Source organism: Bombus affinis, chromosome 10, assembly GCF_024516045.1.
Source record: "Bombus affinis isolate iyBomAffi1 chromosome 10, iyBomAffi1.2, whole genome shotgun sequence".
In the NCBI taxonomy this organism is placed as follows: Eukaryota; Metazoa; Arthropoda; class Insecta; order Hymenoptera; family Apidae; genus Bombus; species Bombus affinis.
In genome coordinates this window covers 3,756,581-3,775,242 of record NC_066353.1, presented here as the reverse complement: position 1 = coordinate 3,775,242, position 18,662 = coordinate 3,756,581, and the positions used below count along the sequence as shown (strand labels likewise).

The window sequence follows — 18,662 nt, the reverse complement described above, 5'->3', positions numbered from 1 at the left end:
GGAAAGGAACCTTATGCATAATGTAATCCAAATTCATGAAAAAGAAAAATGTATTTGAAGAAAAACCTCGTATGCTCGAAGAAAAAACCCATGCCACCTCTTAGTTACAAAGAAAAATCAATGTTCATTCATTTGAGTAAATGGCATACACAAAAGCCAAGAAACGATCGACTAATATTTATTAGCGCTTACATTTTCCTCTATACAGACAACGTTGTGATGCCATCTTCTCATATTATTAATAACCATTTAGAAAGTGAAATTTGACTTCAATTCTATACTACAGTATTCTCATTGGTATGTAGAACATTTTTCAATAAGAAATCAAAATTTTTTAATTTTTACACTTACAGTGTTTTCTATAAGCACTCTTAAATCGTTCTCGGGATAATTTATAACAGACTCCACAAGCTTGGAATGATCCGCAGCAGGCTATCATAGCTTTATTTGAGGGTTAGTGTATCTACGTGTGGCGCAAAGGAAATTACTAAGCAGAAATTGTCTTCATCCTTACCCTGTCTCAAATATTTGACACAAGACAACAAGATTCATTCGCTTACGCCATCCAAAAACTTCAGGTGACGGAAATAGTTACCGAAAAAGGGAGATGCGTGCAAAAGTATAAGGGCAAGAATGAGTGTGCATAGTTATTTTGTGTTAATACCTTTACACAGAATATATTAAACAGTTATATATTAACAGTTATATATTATTATTATATTATAACATTAACAGTTATATATTATTATTAACAGTTATATATTAAACAGTTAAACACAATATATTAAACGTCGAACGGACTCATGGTAAAAAAATCAATTTCGATATCCAATTAAAGTAACAACATCATATCATCGTCTTTTTTTACTCGATCTTTGTAACACCAACACGAAAAGTATGTGACTACTTCGTTAATTATATATTTATAGATTATCACATAGATTAATAATCTTTAATTATCTCGACTTCCATACATTTGAATATTTTTTGCTGTTACCAAAACATTACTGTAATAGCAATGAGTCACGGAAGGTATTCCAACAATTCAGTTATTTGCTAATTAATTAGCTAGTTCGGTATTTGGAATTGCGGTTGCAATCCGTAGAGAAACAAATTCCAGACCTTCTGATACGACATTACTCTGAATCACATAAATCATGAGTGAACAGAGAAATGACAATAGAAATCGCCTGACTACTTGCATTGATACCTAACCCAGTAAAACGTAATTTCACATGTCTGAAATACTCGTAAATCTTTGCGAGAGAATAATCGATACTTTTCTGCTACAGATTATTGTGGTCGGTGGTCAGCTTCTTTTTCCTATCCTATTAGACGAAATATGTGAACGATTGATTAATTATTTAGGATAGAGTCTTTATAAAAAGTATTTCTACAAGCTTCCAAAGCTTAGTGCAAACTTCTATTTACCTGCTGTCCCATTTAACGTAGAATACATCACACTTTTCATTACGAGTTTGCGCTGCACCAGATTCACAATGGTCCATAGAATAGATATTACCGGCAACCACATATTCAATTGTAATATCAAAGTTGTATATTGTAAATTTTCGAAAACGATCCTTTCAGATTCGCAATCTTTCAACAGAATCGTATAGTTCGTTAATTATATAGATATCGAATGGCAACACTTCCTTTCTCGTAACAGCTTCTCCAACTTCAACTGCACTTTAACAATGTCGGAAAAAAAATTCTCTATAAAATTGTACTTATTGTAAAAGAATCTACTGTGATAATATCCTCTCGAACGCTATACAACACAATTTTGTACGCAATTCCCGAATGTTGTGAGCTCGTTAAAAAGTTAGACAAGTTGGAAAAGTAGCAAAAGAAAAATGGAGAGATTATCGACCGTAGATGCGAAACGGAGTCAACGAGACACGTCTGAAAAAAATCTCAACACGAGACAGCCCAGATATCGTCATACGTATAGACGATATATAATACATAGACAGCAGTCACATTTCTCACATACTCGTGTTGTGTCATCACACAGAACTCGAAACGTTTACCACATCAGCGAAATACTTCCATCCAGCTCAGTCCTCGATCTGTTATCAACAATTATAATCTCCTTTCTTTGTTCGTTTTTAGCGATATCTTCGTTGCATATTTTACGTATCTTTATTCTTCGAAAATAAATTATCTAATAAAGTTCGCTGAAACGCAGACTTGATGAAGCAATAGTCTCCATAGACTTCGTCGTATCACAAAGTTTCCATGTTATACTTTGATCTTCAACTTATTTGTTTATCGACACTTCACACAATTTTATTTAGCCTATCACACGTACATGTTTTCTAATACAAGTTCCGGGATATATTCTGCAAAAGATCATTCGATCATTTTCGCCATTATCCACCTCGATTGAGATATATATTTCCAATTTCAGAGTCCACAATGGCGCGCGCTGGCGCTTCGCCAACACGCTTCCTATTTATTTGTATTGTCACGCCTCTGCACGTGGTGGCGGTTCGATGACACGTGACACGGAAAATTATTCATGAACGGGTTACGATTTTCGCGAACTCGCTACCGATGTCAATGTCGATAATTCGGCGGAGAACCGGTTCGAATAACTATCCAAATAAAACATGGAAAATACTGACAGCTCGGAATCTTTGTTTTGTTGAAAAAGCAATTTCGAACCGTTCGACAGACGCACCTGCAACATGCGTGGGCACCATTCGAGAATCGACTGCTCGTACATACCCTAAATTTAACATTCTCGGCGACGCTCCACATTAGAAGAATCATGTCTATACGCAGCATCTTTCTATGTGTTCGTATGCGTATACACTTAATGTTAGTTCCTGTGTGTGGATAGTTCGCTACACTGTGTGTCGCCTGTAAAGATATATCTACACGTGTGAACGGCCGTCCGTGTGCCCCACATGCAGGCAACATTTATAGACTCACATATCCGGTTTAGTGTTTTATATATTATGTATATAAATACTTTAGTCGTGCGTTGAACCAGGTACTTGTCCAGATCGATAAATTCCATGAATATTAGAATGCATATTTAAATTATGATAATTCGTCATATGTAATTTTAATGGTAATAAGGGAAATTTATTAATAAACATTTTTTTAACGAAGGTCTAGTGGGAAATTTTTTGAATTTCTATATATAGAATTTCTCGGTTCTACTATGTACTGTAACTTCACAATTCTCAATCGAGCGTAAAGATCTCTTCCACTAGTGCCGCTCTCAAATTTCTGCAACTGGCAATAAGCAAGTTATTATATCGCGGTGCTGAAAATCAGGTAGAATTTAATTTCAATCCTCCCTCCTGCAGACGTATTGCATAAAATTCCCATGCGAGCTAGTCAAATATATCGTATAAATATGCATACGCGAATTAATATTTGTCCACGTGTAACTTGCGTAATAACGCAAACGTAATACCACGAGAGTGTGCATCTTTCGATATTACGCATATATTCGTCTCTTTCATAGCTGAGCCGTGCCAAAATGCGAAAGTATTGTATATATCAACCAAAGTATTATTAAACCATTGAGCAGAGATTGATGAAATATTAACGTACAATAATTCCTCCAAAAATTTCTTCTAATCATCGTCCGCTGTGTGCCAATGTAAATTTGCTAAACGGAAGAAGCACTAAGGACGCTTCATAGTCTTCGTGAGATAATTTTAAATATTTAAAAGCGGCATTTACTTTCCATTTTTGTGAACACATGCGAGCGGCACAGTCTAAAGACAGATGAGTGATTTCAACACACGAATTGATAACACGCAACGTCACGGACGCCCAACCTGGTGTTCGCCAGACACGATCTATCGATATTAGTTGGCAACAACGACTTGCTCAGCAACGCCAAGTACATCCGCTTAACGATGAAACTCGATCAGTTTGACGAGCTTGTCGACTTATTCTTTTTCAGTGTTATATACTTATTCTTCCTCCTAATTTTGAACCTTCTTAATAACTACTCTTAATATATAACCTACTTTAATAACAACTGCTCAACCTTAACTTATAAAAAAAATTATTTTGATAAGACGAGAAGCGAACGTCAACAAAAAGACATAATTAGCCACGAAATTTTATTGATACCGAGAGTACGCATGCAGCAAACGAGAATTCTCAGGTAAAGTGACTTGTTAACTATTGAAATTCACTGCCTGTGAACGCACCCACATTTGTATGTACATTCTCCAGGACACAATTAGGTTTACGGCCACACCATTGCACGTGTAATACCTGCAACATGAATAATTCTATCAACTTCCCGAGAATCTGTACCGATATTAATCGAGAATAATCGCTGTAGATCCCCTTCCTCGCTAGCAAATACGCTGACCATTAGCGTTCATAGAATCATCGAACGTGCTACTTCATTCCACGTATTTCAGATGTTTCGACGTACATGAGCAATATATACAATGCCAAATTGTGAAATCTTATCGCTCAATAACGAAGAGACCACGTTACTCGTTAATTATATGCTCATGATAAGATGCTTATAGGTACTTATAAACCTATGCGTTATAGTGTTTACACTTATAGAGATATCTTTTATGAATATATGTACGCTACACGGAATGGTTTGATGTCATTAATACTGTTATGAGACTCGATGTAATATGTTTAATTAATATATTTACACACTTAATACATTTTCAGATTGATTTCAAATTTTACCTATACAGGCGTGGCGATCTTTTGTCATTACAGCGTTAATGAAATTTCAAAATGTTTTACGTAATACCTACAGTATGGACGTAAAAGTTCTACGGTATGTGTTCAAATACTTTTGTGGAGCAAAATATAGCGTAGTTCTATACTATACTTTACGTTCATAAACATATTATTCACATTCTACGATTTTTCAGCCGTCTATCACTCGTAATCATTAACGAAATTCTTTGTCGAAATTAGTATCAGGAAACTTTCCCACTGGGCCATTGCGCATTCAGTTAAGCTCTGAATGATTTATGTGCGTTGAAGCAGAGCTGAACAACGCTAACGTAGCGAGTTGGCTACTATTTGTATCTGTTTTCACGTTAATTGGTAAGATACGTCCAAAGATAGAAATGCTGTGACTGATGCTAGTCAGAGTATGATGAAACTGACTGCATACTCGACCGCACGCTGGTGTAAAATGAAATCAGAGTGGATTGGAACAATGGGACCACAGAGGAAGCTGAACCGCGGATATCACCAGGAACAATCTAGCAAGCACGAAAATTACCATGCAATTAAATTACAAAACTCGATCGCGATTTCGTGATTAGAAAGCTTATACGTAAATCATTCGTGCCGATATCGGACAAATAACAAAATAATCACTTTGCACGAATAAATAGATTCCCAAGAATCGTGGGATTCCTAAGGAATAAGGCAAACGAGACTCGTGAACTTGACGTTGGTGATGAAAATAAATCGTACTCGAATATCAAATAATTTAACTGGTTGGCTATACCTATCTTCTTTAAACTGACACTGAAATAGAAATACGCAAGAACGAAAATAGATCGAAAGGATGAACTTATGATATTCGACAGAGATTTCGTTTAATGCTCCAGTAATGAATTGACGATATTGTAATTAATTATTAGAAAAATATTATTTTCACTAAAAGATATAATTATTTGCAAACTTTAAAATGTGATAAATATTTCTTGTATATTTCGTTTAAAATAGTAAGAGATTTACATTTAATAGTAACAAGGATTAATAATCTAGTAATATATTAAACATATAAATATGCAAAACACCGTATCACTTTGGATTTTACTTCGTTGGAACTTTTCTTTTTTCAAGAGGGGAAATCGTTTTAAAAGGCAGCATTTGATGGCTTCCGCTTTTATATAGAAAAGTAAACAAGTAAAACCTTGAACAATGAGAGAATCCGAAAGGACGAAGAATCCAGCTGAGCGATATGCATACGAACTAACATTAACGATCTTGGTTAACCTTAAGTCAACGGATTTACGGCAGAAACCAATACCGTGAAATACCTGTGAACTCTATACCAAACGGAAGCCACCGAATTGTTTCGCTGGAACTTTCCCAGACGGCGTGTAGGTGCAGCATGCGAATAGATATTCCTAAAGCTACCAGAATCCAATTTAACGTCATCCCTATGCTACGCTTCGCTTTCCAGCATATTTTAATCCTGAGCATTGTCTACACTGTCTGGACGGATTCATTATCGACGATTGCCAACGATCTGCTAACCTGAACGCGATTGTTCGATCTTCTTCCCCCATTGATTGCATACGCGACCTTGTTATTCCCTTTTCCTTTTTGAAAGACAGAGAAAGAACGAAGTTTTTTCCTGTTCTTATCGATTCGAAGTTCGTCGTGTTTTATCTCGAAGGAACTGTAATAAAAAGGAAACTCGCAGCTCTCTAAATCTAAATGGAGTTTTGAATAATTGAAGATGTTTAACACGTTCGACTCCATGCATATAGGTCACTGATAATTTATGACTTCGCTAGGGGTGAAATGTTCATTAAATAATCAAACGGAATTTTTTATTTTCTGCTCACGCGATACAACTAATATGAAATTATAAGAAATTTTAACGAAATTAAAACTGAATACTACATCGTTCGAGACGATTTTTCAAACTAATTGAAAAATTAGTTTGAAAAATTAATTGAAAAAACGAATCGTTTGTGGAACTATATCTCAATCGGAAGATATAATACGCCATATAGGGCGCCAATATCACGAAGTTACGAGACACAGTTAAATATGTAGCCGATTTCTGCAAACCGGTGAGCGCGTCTAAGTACATAAGCCCTCGGCCCGCTTACCATTCATTGCTGTCATTATCAGCCACACTGTCTCCCATTTCGTCCTATATCGTCTGCGTTCCGCATACGTCACGCTTATGTGCACATACAGTATAACTCCTTGCGAATTTACGGGTTAGAAATCACGCTCATACATTCGGCAGCTATGAGATAACAAATTAAAAGTATGCACGTAACCGATAAACGTACATACGGAGGAGAAAGACTGTCGTTTACAAAATTCCAGCATTTATTGTACTTTTATGATATTATAATATACTGTATTATCAAAGATCAGAGTACTAATGGAAATTGTAAATAATTTTCTAGATGTTATGCCGATGTAAATAGTTAATCGTACATATATGGAATCATGGGATGAAATATTTCGTATCAAACGCGATCCTACGATATTCAAACATATGCCTTTTAGGGCGCGTTTATCTCCTCTGTTATCGTAATCATGATCAAACAGTTTGAAGTTCTAGAGTTCATATGATTACAATAGTAGTCTAGTGCCTCTAAGAATTGTTCAAGGTATACTTTCAGGAATACTAAAATCAGGATGTGACTATAGAAATTATTGAAATATACTACCCTTACTTTCTAATAAAGCGTTCTTTTATCGTATTCTATAAGTTTCATTTTTATAGTATCAAATTATTTTGTAATCATATGGAAGTATTATTAAGTAACACGAAATTTAATATACTTAAACGTAAATAATTAATATGTAAACATTACAATAACATTTTCGTGAAATATTTCTTCATAAACGTAAGTCAACGTGACAGGCTAACAACTAATTCTCTACGCACCAAGGGCAGCCATAATAAAGCAACGAGCACGTATGCAGAATTAATCGAAAGGAACAAGAAACAGATTTCGTGCCTTTCACGAATCAACCACTTTTACCGCGGTGCCCTGTTTAGAGTCATGCAACCGGTATAAAAGCCGGCGCGCTTATTTGTCTTCAAACGCGTTACAACTTCCTTTCACGGTCTTTTTTCGATAAAGGGCAGAAAGTGAACCGACGGGCCCTTCGTGGCCGACATACCATTAAAATCTACCCTTTTTCGAGGTTTTCAGCACATTCACCAACAAAACATTGCGCCGTTGGAGACGCGGCTTTACGACGTAGAAACACCGCCGAGGAATATAAAATGTACATACATCGGCATGCATAAAAGCTTCGCGAGTTGCCGGGCTAAGCGAATCACCGACCCATAAACCATCCTTGACTCCGTCCTCGTCTTTGCCTACGAAGCGCCTGCACCGCAGAAATTGAAAACTATCGGCGTCGTTGGTTGGCTCGGTGTCGCGCGCGCGTATCGCCTTACGGGCCTGGCGGAAAGAAGCGGAAAGAAGTACAAAAAAAATTCATTTTTTTTCCATTCACTGCCGTAGTCGCTCAAAGGGCGGGTGAAGCGGCGCTTATGAAACCGTGGTGAGATGATAACGAAGCGCGACGATTTCTAAATAACCTCGAAATAGAGATAATTAGGGACAAATTTAATTACGGCCATTCAACACGATGTACCGGCCAGGACGTTTTACAACCGGGCCCGCGTAATTAACTACGCAAGACATTTTTCCACCGAAGGCGAGGAAAGCAAAGCATGGTCGCGGAAAACGCTATGAATATATCTCCGAAACAAGAAATTCAAATGCCTAAAGACCAATTGCAAATTATATAATATCACCTCGTAAATGGGATTGTTGGAATTAAAAGCAGAAAGTGTGACGTGTGAAACAACCCGAATTCGAACGATCGACATGGATCTTTTTTTCTAATAGGATTATAAAGATGCACTTAGCGAGTTGGACAATCGATTTCATTCCTCGCGTACAATCTTTGGAAGATGTGGAACCGATCCTCTTCGTGTTTCACCTATGTATATATGTATTTCGTAATCGTGTAATCCGCGTTTTCAAGTTCGCGAGCAATATTTTTCCTTTTCCTAATACACACTAAATCTAAGAATCTAAATCTGAATAAGGGAAATTTGGTAACAGCGTATATGGAAACGCGTCAGGATTTTTAACGTGATTCAAAGAAATAAAAGATAGTACCAACAATAGACCGAGAAATATTAAATGAAATGATCGAGACATCGTGATAGATCAATGCAAAACAAAACTGCATTTTAATTCGTCTATCAAAAATTTTTAAACGTCCTAATGTTTCTTTCGCCGCTATATTTTCATGCGTTCTTTCGTTCTTTTAAGGTGATTGAAAATATCAAGAAAAGAACGTGGTATAGCCGACGTTTAAAGAATAATTACATCGATACAACCGATAGGTATCACATCGACGCGAAAAAATTATGTTTCAGAAGTACGAACTACTTGTATGCGCTACTAAAATTCTTCCTATCGATCGGTAAGGCATACATAGAGAGAGACGCCACTTGCTGGCACGTGCTACTACTAAAGAGTACTCGTTTCCATCGTATCTCTATAAGAGGTCAACGAGCAGTCAGGATTAAGGGAAGTTCTCCTCCAACTCTATCAGATTCTCGTTACGTTTCTTTATGCGAGACCGGATCGTTTCGTTCAAACACCAAGTTCTTTCCCAATCCAACACCAAAAGCATGGAACCCGACACATTTTAGGATGTCGTTTTGTAATTTATTGCACGCAATAACGCACGTAATTTATAAAACAAAAGTTCTTCGAATAGTTGAACGAAGTTGCGACTAAGTTATCGATTAGTACTAAATCCTCTCTATTTGCTCCAACCCTAGATGGGAACCCGTCCATAAATCAAGTGCTATTGACACCAGTTTATGGCGTCGGAGCCTAGGAAGTAACGATAAATAGGCAGAAGCCTAATGAGAGAGGTTGTGGAAAATATCGTTAACCTTCCGCGTAGTGAAAGTTGTATAGGCACCAACGGCTCAGAAAAGATGGTGCATAAGGATACTTAATTAAATACCAATGTTTTTAATTAAAAAATCAATTATCTACGCAAGAAATACTATTTATAATATTGTAATATATTTGTTAGAATTTGAGAAGATTTGAGGAGATTAGCGAATGATGGACGATTATCTTTAGATTACTTGGTAGCGTTATATGCTCTGTAGTAAAGGCTATTGTTGGCAAAAGAAAGTTGTTTTTGATAGTTTACTATGATCTTTGATTGCCTGATCTTTAAACATCTATATCATGATCACTATAGAATCAACCCATATCTTAAGGGCCGCTTCAATAGAAATAAGACAGACAAGTTTATTCAATTTGTGAAAGAAATCAAACTCCTAATCAAAATAATGTCACTAAATTATACACTAAATAATTGTTAACAATCAAGCAGTTAATGCAATAAAAAAAAAGGAAAATACAGATAAAAGAATACTATTATTATTCCATTACAAAATTTACAAAGTAAATATTCATAATTTAAAATGTCTAAAAAAAAATTAATGAAAGCCAAGGGTCACTCGCATCAGCTGTCACGAACAGTTTATTAAGATAAAAAGTGACTTTATTGGGAGGTAAAATAAACGCACTGAAACCGATCGTAAAGGAAGGTAAAATAAAAAGAAGGGAAATTTCTAGAGAATACACGTGATACGGCTAACCAAGCCTATGGCCTATCTGTCTCGTCACATAATCGCGGCAAAAGAGTCTCGCCAGAGCTGAAATTATTGCGTTTTCTTGGACCATGTCCAAGCACCGACAACTAACAGCCGTGTGATTATTGCAACATATTCTACTATACTGGCCTACATCGATGAGACGAAGATCCCGTACTTGATACTTCCACCTATCGATCCTTCCCATATTTTCGATAATTTAACTTAACCGTTTAACAAACGCAACCTAATTGTAGTTAACACGAATTACGATTAAAGAAACGAAAAAAATGATCAAATGAAAGAAATGGATGAAATGAAATTACAGGAATTACTTAATTAAGGGATTTGAATTAGCTTTAATAATGACCTCCTGGTACGTCATCGCGTTCATAAAAGAAATAGAAACGACACGAGCACCACAAACCAAGTAACATTGCACGTGGTCGAAACTCCAACAAGTTATCATGATCATTAATCATCCCTTTAATAATGACGCGCGATTACACCAAACGTAATTTTGCGTTCCCGTAAACATGCGACCTCTCTCGATTAACTATGTAATTCAAGGTCGAGCGTCGTGCGCAACTCGCGCACGATCTGAAAAAACTAACAATAACAACGAGTTGGCGAAGTCTTTTTCATCCACGGTATCGACGATTAAACCGTTTGTGAATAGGTCACGCGTTCTCTCTCGCATTTCGTTGAAAAGCACGTGAAACTCGATAACCCGATACCAGTGAAAGAGAGAAAAAAAAAGAGAGAAAGCAGCGATTAAAGAGGCATGCAACTGACAGTCAGATGACAGCTGACTGAGTGACCTATACGTATCGCCCCTCCCATTGGACGATTCTGGATTTTACTTCGAATCGACGTGTTCAGAGGGTGGCTTTTGTTTCGATAGAATAAGAGAGCTTACCACCTTGCTTACGAACTGGCATCCCGTTTGATGACAACTAAATCCTGGTACACGTATACGTCAGAACACAAGGCTATGGATAAAGGGTGAACGTCGACAAAGAAGCGTAAACGGCACTACTTTACAGAAGGGTGAAGAAACGGGAAAGAGAGTAACACAAAGAACGGTGTGTCACTTCGATACTCCACGATCGCGCACGGTTCACTATTGTCACGCGAATCGACGACCTGTTTCACGGGTGGCGTAGACGGGCATATACACGGCTCGGCACGTCACTCGCGAGACCTCCCGGTGGCCCGTCGAAACGTGGTAAAACGAAACGGATATAAACACAGGCCGCCACCACTCGGCCACGGGCAATATGGCGTCGCGCTTATTCTAGCAGTCGGAAAACTAACTAGTCGTGAGAACGCCACCTCCGATTGGTCGATCGCACCATACGTGACGTCAGGTCGTCTCGTGACACACTCCCCCGTGAAAGCAACCCCTACGAGTGCACCGGAGGACATACACATATAATTTTCGGAAATATTCGTATCGGATACTTAAGGACGATATTTTTATTAGAATGAGAAAGAAATTCATTTCAGAGAATGCATTATTTCAATATTAATAATAAAAGTTATTTAAATATCGACGGTATGTTCAAAGTTTGTAATTGCACCTGTATAAACTTCCAGTATGTGTCGCAAGCTGAAAAGGCTTCGAACAGTGACCTCTTACGGTGAAGAATAAAACCATAATCTGTAGAAAGATTCACATAATATGTGTTCTATGTCGTGTAGGTAATGTTGATACAATAGAACTCATCGTATCATACGTTAAAAATATATACAATATATTACACGGTGTTAAGGGGAAAGTGTAGGTAGACGTTTAGAAAGATCTAAGAAATTGAAAAATGATAACACTGTCCCCAAACTATAATTTAAGTCGTTCCCAAATTATCCAAAATCGGTACGAGTTAATTAATGAATGGAAACCGCAACGTGAAGTGTATGTAACCTTACTTTGTCACATAATTCATACATTTTTTGTTAACATTATAAAGATATAACATTAATAAGTTTGTTCAAGTTAATTCGTTATTTGCAATAAAAATATTCTAATAATATCGTCACTTTTTTAAGTTGGTCTTTAAAATATGGAGATCTTATAATAGGAGGGATGGCTTGTATTAACGGGACAATAATTAATTCAATATTTAGACAACAACTAAAATTACGTTATCATGGTTGGAAATTTACTATGCTATTTATATCAACAGGATCAGCACTTGCTGCATATTCTTGTCATAAATCTGTATGTTAAAGTATATAAAAATCATTAAATCTTCTTACAATAGAAAAGGATAGCAATTAATTAATTTATAATAATAATATATAACAAAGTAACAATTGTTATTTTCAGTTTATTACAGAAAATCTGATATTATTGCAACCTAAATGTATAATTTGTCAAGAATTGAAAGCATCTGCATTCCTTGAGGGTAATGCATTACTATATTCCTTAATATTAACTCCATCAATAAATCTTGCGGTAAAATTTTTTTATTCCCTTATTTTTTATATTGCAATTAATCGACCTTTTATATCTAGACAATTTGTTATAGATTGCTGGAAGTATAGGATATAGAATTCCACATATATATGAAGTAAAAGAACTTCTGAAATTCTGGTGGAGCGTTGTCAGACCACAGGCTAGAATCATATCATTTTTATTCCTCTGTAATATGATTGTAACTAGCGCAGTGACCTATTCGCAAGTGATATCAATGGAAAACATAACAAATATTGTATTAAAGGTTCATAAATACCTAGAAAATAGAAAGGTATAATTATATACGTATTACTTAGTATATCTTAATACATGTATGCATTTATTTGTATGTACATAACATATTTACATATTTGTTCTTATATTTTACACAGGATACAGGCATAGGTCCTAAAGTGTCAAATACAAACTCACTTCCTTAATGATACTAAATGTATTATATAGTAAAATGTTAAGAGCAATAAATTAATTTGAATAATTAATCAGTGTGTATGGAATAATTTTATAAAACTTATTCATTTAGAAAATATATAACAAATTTTAGTAGAATTTAATTATTTATTTAAGTATTAAATTAGACTGTATGTATCACAAGAAATCTATTGATTATTCATTTCTATAAATCAATTACATGTGCATTGTAATTATAGTATGACCTTAAACATGAATTGTCTTTATCTAAATGTAACATCTTAAAAAAATAATAATTTCATAAGTTTAGAAAAAATATGTGATCATATTATAAATCTTGAACAATGAGCGGATTCAGTTAATTATCCTGAATAACTTCATAAATTAAAAAATAGTTTTAAAAAATGGCTATGTTATAAAATATGATATTTGTTAAAATTTTATTTGGAACATTATAACATTTTGTGTATTATAAAAAGTAAATTATAGTTTCATTAATTATAGAGTACAACTTTTCATTTTGTTTCAGTATTCAAATAACAAATTACTGTAACAATACACATGAATGATTTCTATGCTTGAATAAATTTATATCTTTATAAGTAAAACTACACTTATATGTATACAATATTATATATATTTCTATACAAAAAAGTAATATAAAATATTAATTCCAAAATTTTTCAGTATTATATTTAACAATTCTTTATTTTTTATACTAGAAACAGTATATTTAATATTTAATGTTTAAAAAAACTATCATTGCTTACAATTATACATACCATACATCCATGTTTACTTTCTCAAATATATTACTAATAGTGAAATATAATAATTTCGTTTGAATATCACAATTTTTTGAATTATAATCATAAATGCAATAATGTTAGTATGATGGCAAGAGTAAACACATTAAGTACATTTATTTTTCAACTATTAATTAGGAAATGTCACAATAAAAGAGACATATTATGGACAAAAAATGAAATAAACAATATTTTATATGAGCTAAATGAAAATATATTTATATTAAATATAGAACAGTCTGAAAAAGATTTCCAACTGTATTTAGCTTGAACATGTAATATTATTTTTACTACATTTAGTATTTTGTAAATAATGATTTAGAAAGAATAAGGCCATCATACTCAGGATTCTATTATCTTTGTTAACAAACATATTTTCTTATGAAGTAAATACATGTGAAACAAACTACATACTACATAATAGGCACCATTGGAAATATCAAAAGATTAAGTTGAACTGCTTTTAGTACCATATTTATGTATTCCATAGCTTTTACAGGAAGACATTTGTGATAATGATTATGATATAATGATAAATAAAAAAGTTTTACATATATATATAGAAATGAAAGATGATTTTGTAAGGATAAGATGATAAAATTAATAGATATTGAACACAATTGTATACATGAAAAATAATTAACTTCTATTATAATGAATGCTTGTTGACTGGCCATTATATTATTGCATTGATAATTAATATATTGTAGACAACAATTAAATGTATCTGTATTTAGATAACAAATGTTGCCACATATGTGATAAATGGGGGGTCCTTTGAGAGAACCCCAGGGCAGTTGCTAGCATCTTCGACCTTGCCAATGTGTCAAATAATCTTGATAACTCACAGTCACTTTCTCACTCTGGTATCGAGTTAATTTCAGACTACGTCTAATATCAGGAGTAACTAATCCTTTATAGCCTCCTTTATGTAGCAAAGAGTCTATTGTTTCAATTTGGCTCCATCCTAAATCAGAAAAATTCTGACTTCGCAAAATTCTACAAGTATCTTTACATATAACCATAACTTAAACATTATTTAATCATTAAATAAACTATTAATTCATTAATATTTGTTGCTTCGTATTATAGAACAATTGTTTACAAAATTCTCTTAAGGATACAAATTCAAATTTATATAATGATAATACAAACCTTGCTCTATTGCTACATCTGGCAAATATGTAGCAGTTCGTTTATTGCCTTTTTCATTATGGAATTCTATACGAATTCCATGAACTCCTATTATCCAGTCTAGATAATCTGCTCCATCTTCAAAATGTCGGAGTATAGAAACACTTACATGTAATCGTGGAAGTTCTTCTAATGTTATGGGATTAAACCGTGAATCCTTGAAAGCGCTATAAAAAATACACTTTAAACATATATAAAATGTTTTTTATATTGGTATTATATTTAATATAAAATACTACCTAGTAGTAGCATATTCCCTTAATCCAGCATGCAACTGCATTGCATTGAATGTACCAATACAACCCCTTAATCTCATATCTTTACCCGTGGTCCATGTTACAAATAAAGGGCTATAATATAAAAATATTAATAAATATTAATATATTAATATTAATTTTGATAAAATATATTAAAATTTGAATATAAAATTCTCATCTAACTGAAATTGAAAAATGATATGAAACCAAAAAGCACAAATCTTTCAAAAATCCTAATTCACATATTTATGGATGTAATTTTATCTACATAGTTACTACTTATATCTATTTTTACCGAACATTTTCAAGTATTTTATAGGTCATAAAATAATAAAAATAAAATATGTTCAATGATTTTTCTCATTTTCGATTGAATAAAAATTATTTGAATACAAAGATTGTGTCAACAATATTTGAGACATATTTACAATATCATATTCATAAAATAAAAATTATAACCTTCGGATACAGCTATAAACACAAAATGTAAATACATGTAATGAGACAATCAGAAGATAAAACATAAATAAAATATCAAAAATATCATATTCGAAGAAACGTATTTTCAAATTTAAGATCATGAAAGATTGAACTATTAAAAATAGCAAACAAGAAAGTAGCTGAATGGAAATGATATCAATAACAAATACTCACAAAGCTTCGTTACTGAAGTTGGGTGGTTTTGGTGGGTCAAGTTGGTGCAGTTGGCAGTAAAGGACATCGAAACAATAAAAGCCCATCTCAGGCTGAGCTATTATAGAGTTCCGTATACGAATGCCATTTTGTAAACTTACGGTATTATTACGTGGTATACTTGTAGAATCATTCAATTTTTGCTTTTTCGTTCCACAACAACCAGCTGCCATGGTTTCTTGGTTAACTCTCCTAAGTACGATAGATGTGGTCGGTTCCGTATCATGCATCTTATTCATTCGTTGCTGTTGCTGTTGCTATTGCACACGAGATTATGTTACACGCGTTCCGCTAGATGTCTCATCACGCAAAAAACAGCTGTTTCATTGCCCGCTATTTTCCTACTGAATGTTTCTCTAATACCAAAGTGCATGCGTCGGGTTGACGGTAGGATTGGAGGTTTGGGCGGGTAACGAATCTTCACCAGTATTAGCCACTGTTATGGTACGATCCAGGGTTTATTGGCACAAGTATGGAGGCGATAAATTTGACAAATAACTGCGGCGGTTAGGCACTCGCGATGCTAATGACAATAGTCTTAGGTCCGATAACGAATCCGCGGTCACTTACTCTTTACTCGTCGGCAACGTCTAGGTCGTACTCCCAGTTAGCACGTGGAGTAAGCACTCTGTCGAAATGATACCTCCGTTGATGAAATCGTACTCGAAACCCTCTCTTCGTCACGGTGACGCTGTTTAGGAAAAACTGAATTACCCTCTTGCGGCACCAGGTCTTTCATATTCGTGGAGAAAAGTCTTCGTTCGGAGAGTGAGGGAAATTGCCGTTATTGTTAATTGGTCAGTCTCCGGAAGTGTCGTTCGCAGAAAAGACTGTTTGCCTATTTTCGTTAATTAAGGATTAAGGTTTATGACGGGTCATCAGGCTGGCTGAACATATTTTGTGAATGTCTGGACAACCGGCAATAAACCTACCCAAAGAATAGGGTCTGCGTATAACGGACCACGAGACAGAAACCGTTAGTATGTTTACTGTCGAGTGCCGTTACAACTATTTCCTTTATGGAGGGCTATAGACCTTTTCCATAACTTTGTTAGACAAAACGTTCGTCCCTTGACCGCGACTACGTTCGGTGACTGGTTGTCACCTCGAACCCAAACTCATTCTCATAGATTTCAGACAATTACAATCGGGCTGAAGGACGGTGATTGCTTAACTACGGCTATGGTAGAATCCAAATTACAATATTAGGGGTTTTTCCCCCGGTTTCAACGGGAAGGCTCCGGTGTCTCTCCATCTCCGACATATATATTTTGCATATTTAAATATAATTAATAAATACATTTATGCATCAATTAAACGAAACTTATTTTATCATTAATTATGGAGTACGTTCCTATTGAATGTTATCCTTCTTTTAAATAGATACATAAACGTACTAATCGTTTTGTAGCTATAAATTTAATCATAATACATAATTTCAAACAATTTTGAGCAGTTAAAGAATATAAAATGTTGTAGCACTATATGTTATACAAATTAAGTATGTATATAACAGAATAGGGATATTAATAACAGCAATTACAGTAGTGTAATCAAATTTGATAATATAAAATTTTTATTCATTTGTTCCAATTATATAATAAATTATTATAACTTTCCTTTATATTCATTCAATTGTGGACTTTTCATTTTTTTATGAATCTATGTAGATACATATTATTATGTATAAATTATTTAACAGAAATCTTCATTAGGCACAATACATATTTTGTCCATTAAAATACATTTGAAGTCATAGAATAATATGCTCTTTTTAAGTGAGCAACAGCATAAAATATTAATCTTTTTAGTTGTAATTGCAAGTACTCTTGTAATTATATAATGTATATTACCACTTAACTTCATTATCCAAATCAATTTTAAGAGAAAAATAATTTCAGTTACTTGTACATGAAAAATTTATTATGTGCATAAAAACAGCAGTTATATCTCTTATATAATAATGTATGTTTTATATTATTCTACATCAATGTAAAAACATTAATTCAACATAAATATAAAAAGATGTATATTTATTTCATAATGTTTTCGTCCCTTAAACATGTTAATCTCTTTTATTTCATTACTAATTGTTGTTATAAACTTTAAATTAAATTTATTCACTTTGAATACTTTATTTCTAATTAAGGACTTGAAATGTTCTATTGTTACAAATCAAGCACATGTAATTAGTTTTCAAATACTGGACATTATTTAAGTATATAAATGGCAGTTAATTAGACATCACATAATGCTGAGTATATGTGTATATATATATAAACAATGAATAATAAAACTATACCAAACAAATGTTTATACTAAGATAACCCAAATATATTATATATTTTAATTAAAATAATTATTAAATTATAATTAACAAAATCAAGTTTTGTTCCATTTGTATCTGTTAACAAGAGCTTTGATATCTATAATAATAAAAGCAGCAATTA

At 33.8% G+C, this 18,662-nt stretch overlaps 3 protein-coding genes across 8 annotated transcripts in view; 1 reads left to right on the top strand and 2 right to left on the bottom strand.

The window, feature by feature from the left end:
- Nucleotides 1-11,668, bottom strand: part of LOC126921458 (disks large 1 tumor suppressor protein) — a 538,419-nt gene extending 526,751 nt beyond the window's left edge. For 2 of the 6 annotated variants that reach the window (XM_050733089.1, XM_050733097.1), the window contains exon 1: nt 1,432-1,549. In XM_050733089.1, the coding sequence (XP_050589046.1) occupies nt 1,432-1,534 (103 nt within the window). In that variant the 5' untranslated portion in view covers nt 1,535-1,549. Of the gene's footprint in view, nt 1-1,431; nt 1,550-11,294 lie in introns of those variants that run through there. The other 4 variants (XM_050733096.1, XM_050733098.1, XM_050733101.1 and 1 more) reach the window with 4 other exon arrangements.
- Nucleotides 11,669-12,046: 378 nt separating this feature from the next.
- Nucleotides 12,047-13,333, top strand: LOC126921481 (uncharacterized). Its single transcript, XM_050733144.1, has 5 exons — nt 12,047-12,290; nt 12,425-12,596; nt 12,705-12,833; nt 12,907-13,125; nt 13,226-13,333. The coding sequence occupies exons 1-5, from the start codon at nt 12,196-12,198 to the stop codon at nt 13,271-13,273; spliced, it is 663 nt and encodes a 220-aa protein (XP_050589101.1). The 5' UTR covers nt 12,047-12,195; the 3' UTR covers nt 13,274-13,333.
- Nucleotides 13,334-14,526: 1,193 nt separating this feature from the next.
- LOC126921478 (AMMECR1-like protein) lies at nt 14,527-17,497 on the bottom strand. Its single transcript, XM_050733140.1, has 4 exons — nt 16,174-17,497; nt 15,502-15,612; nt 15,224-15,429; nt 14,527-15,035 (listed from the first exon to the last, which is right to left on the bottom strand). The coding sequence occupies exons 1-4, from the start codon at nt 16,449-16,451 to the stop codon at nt 14,869-14,871; spliced, it is 762 nt and encodes a 253-aa protein (XP_050589097.1). The 5' UTR covers nt 16,452-17,497; the 3' UTR covers nt 14,527-14,868.
- Nucleotides 17,498-18,662: the final 1,165 nt, after the last annotated feature.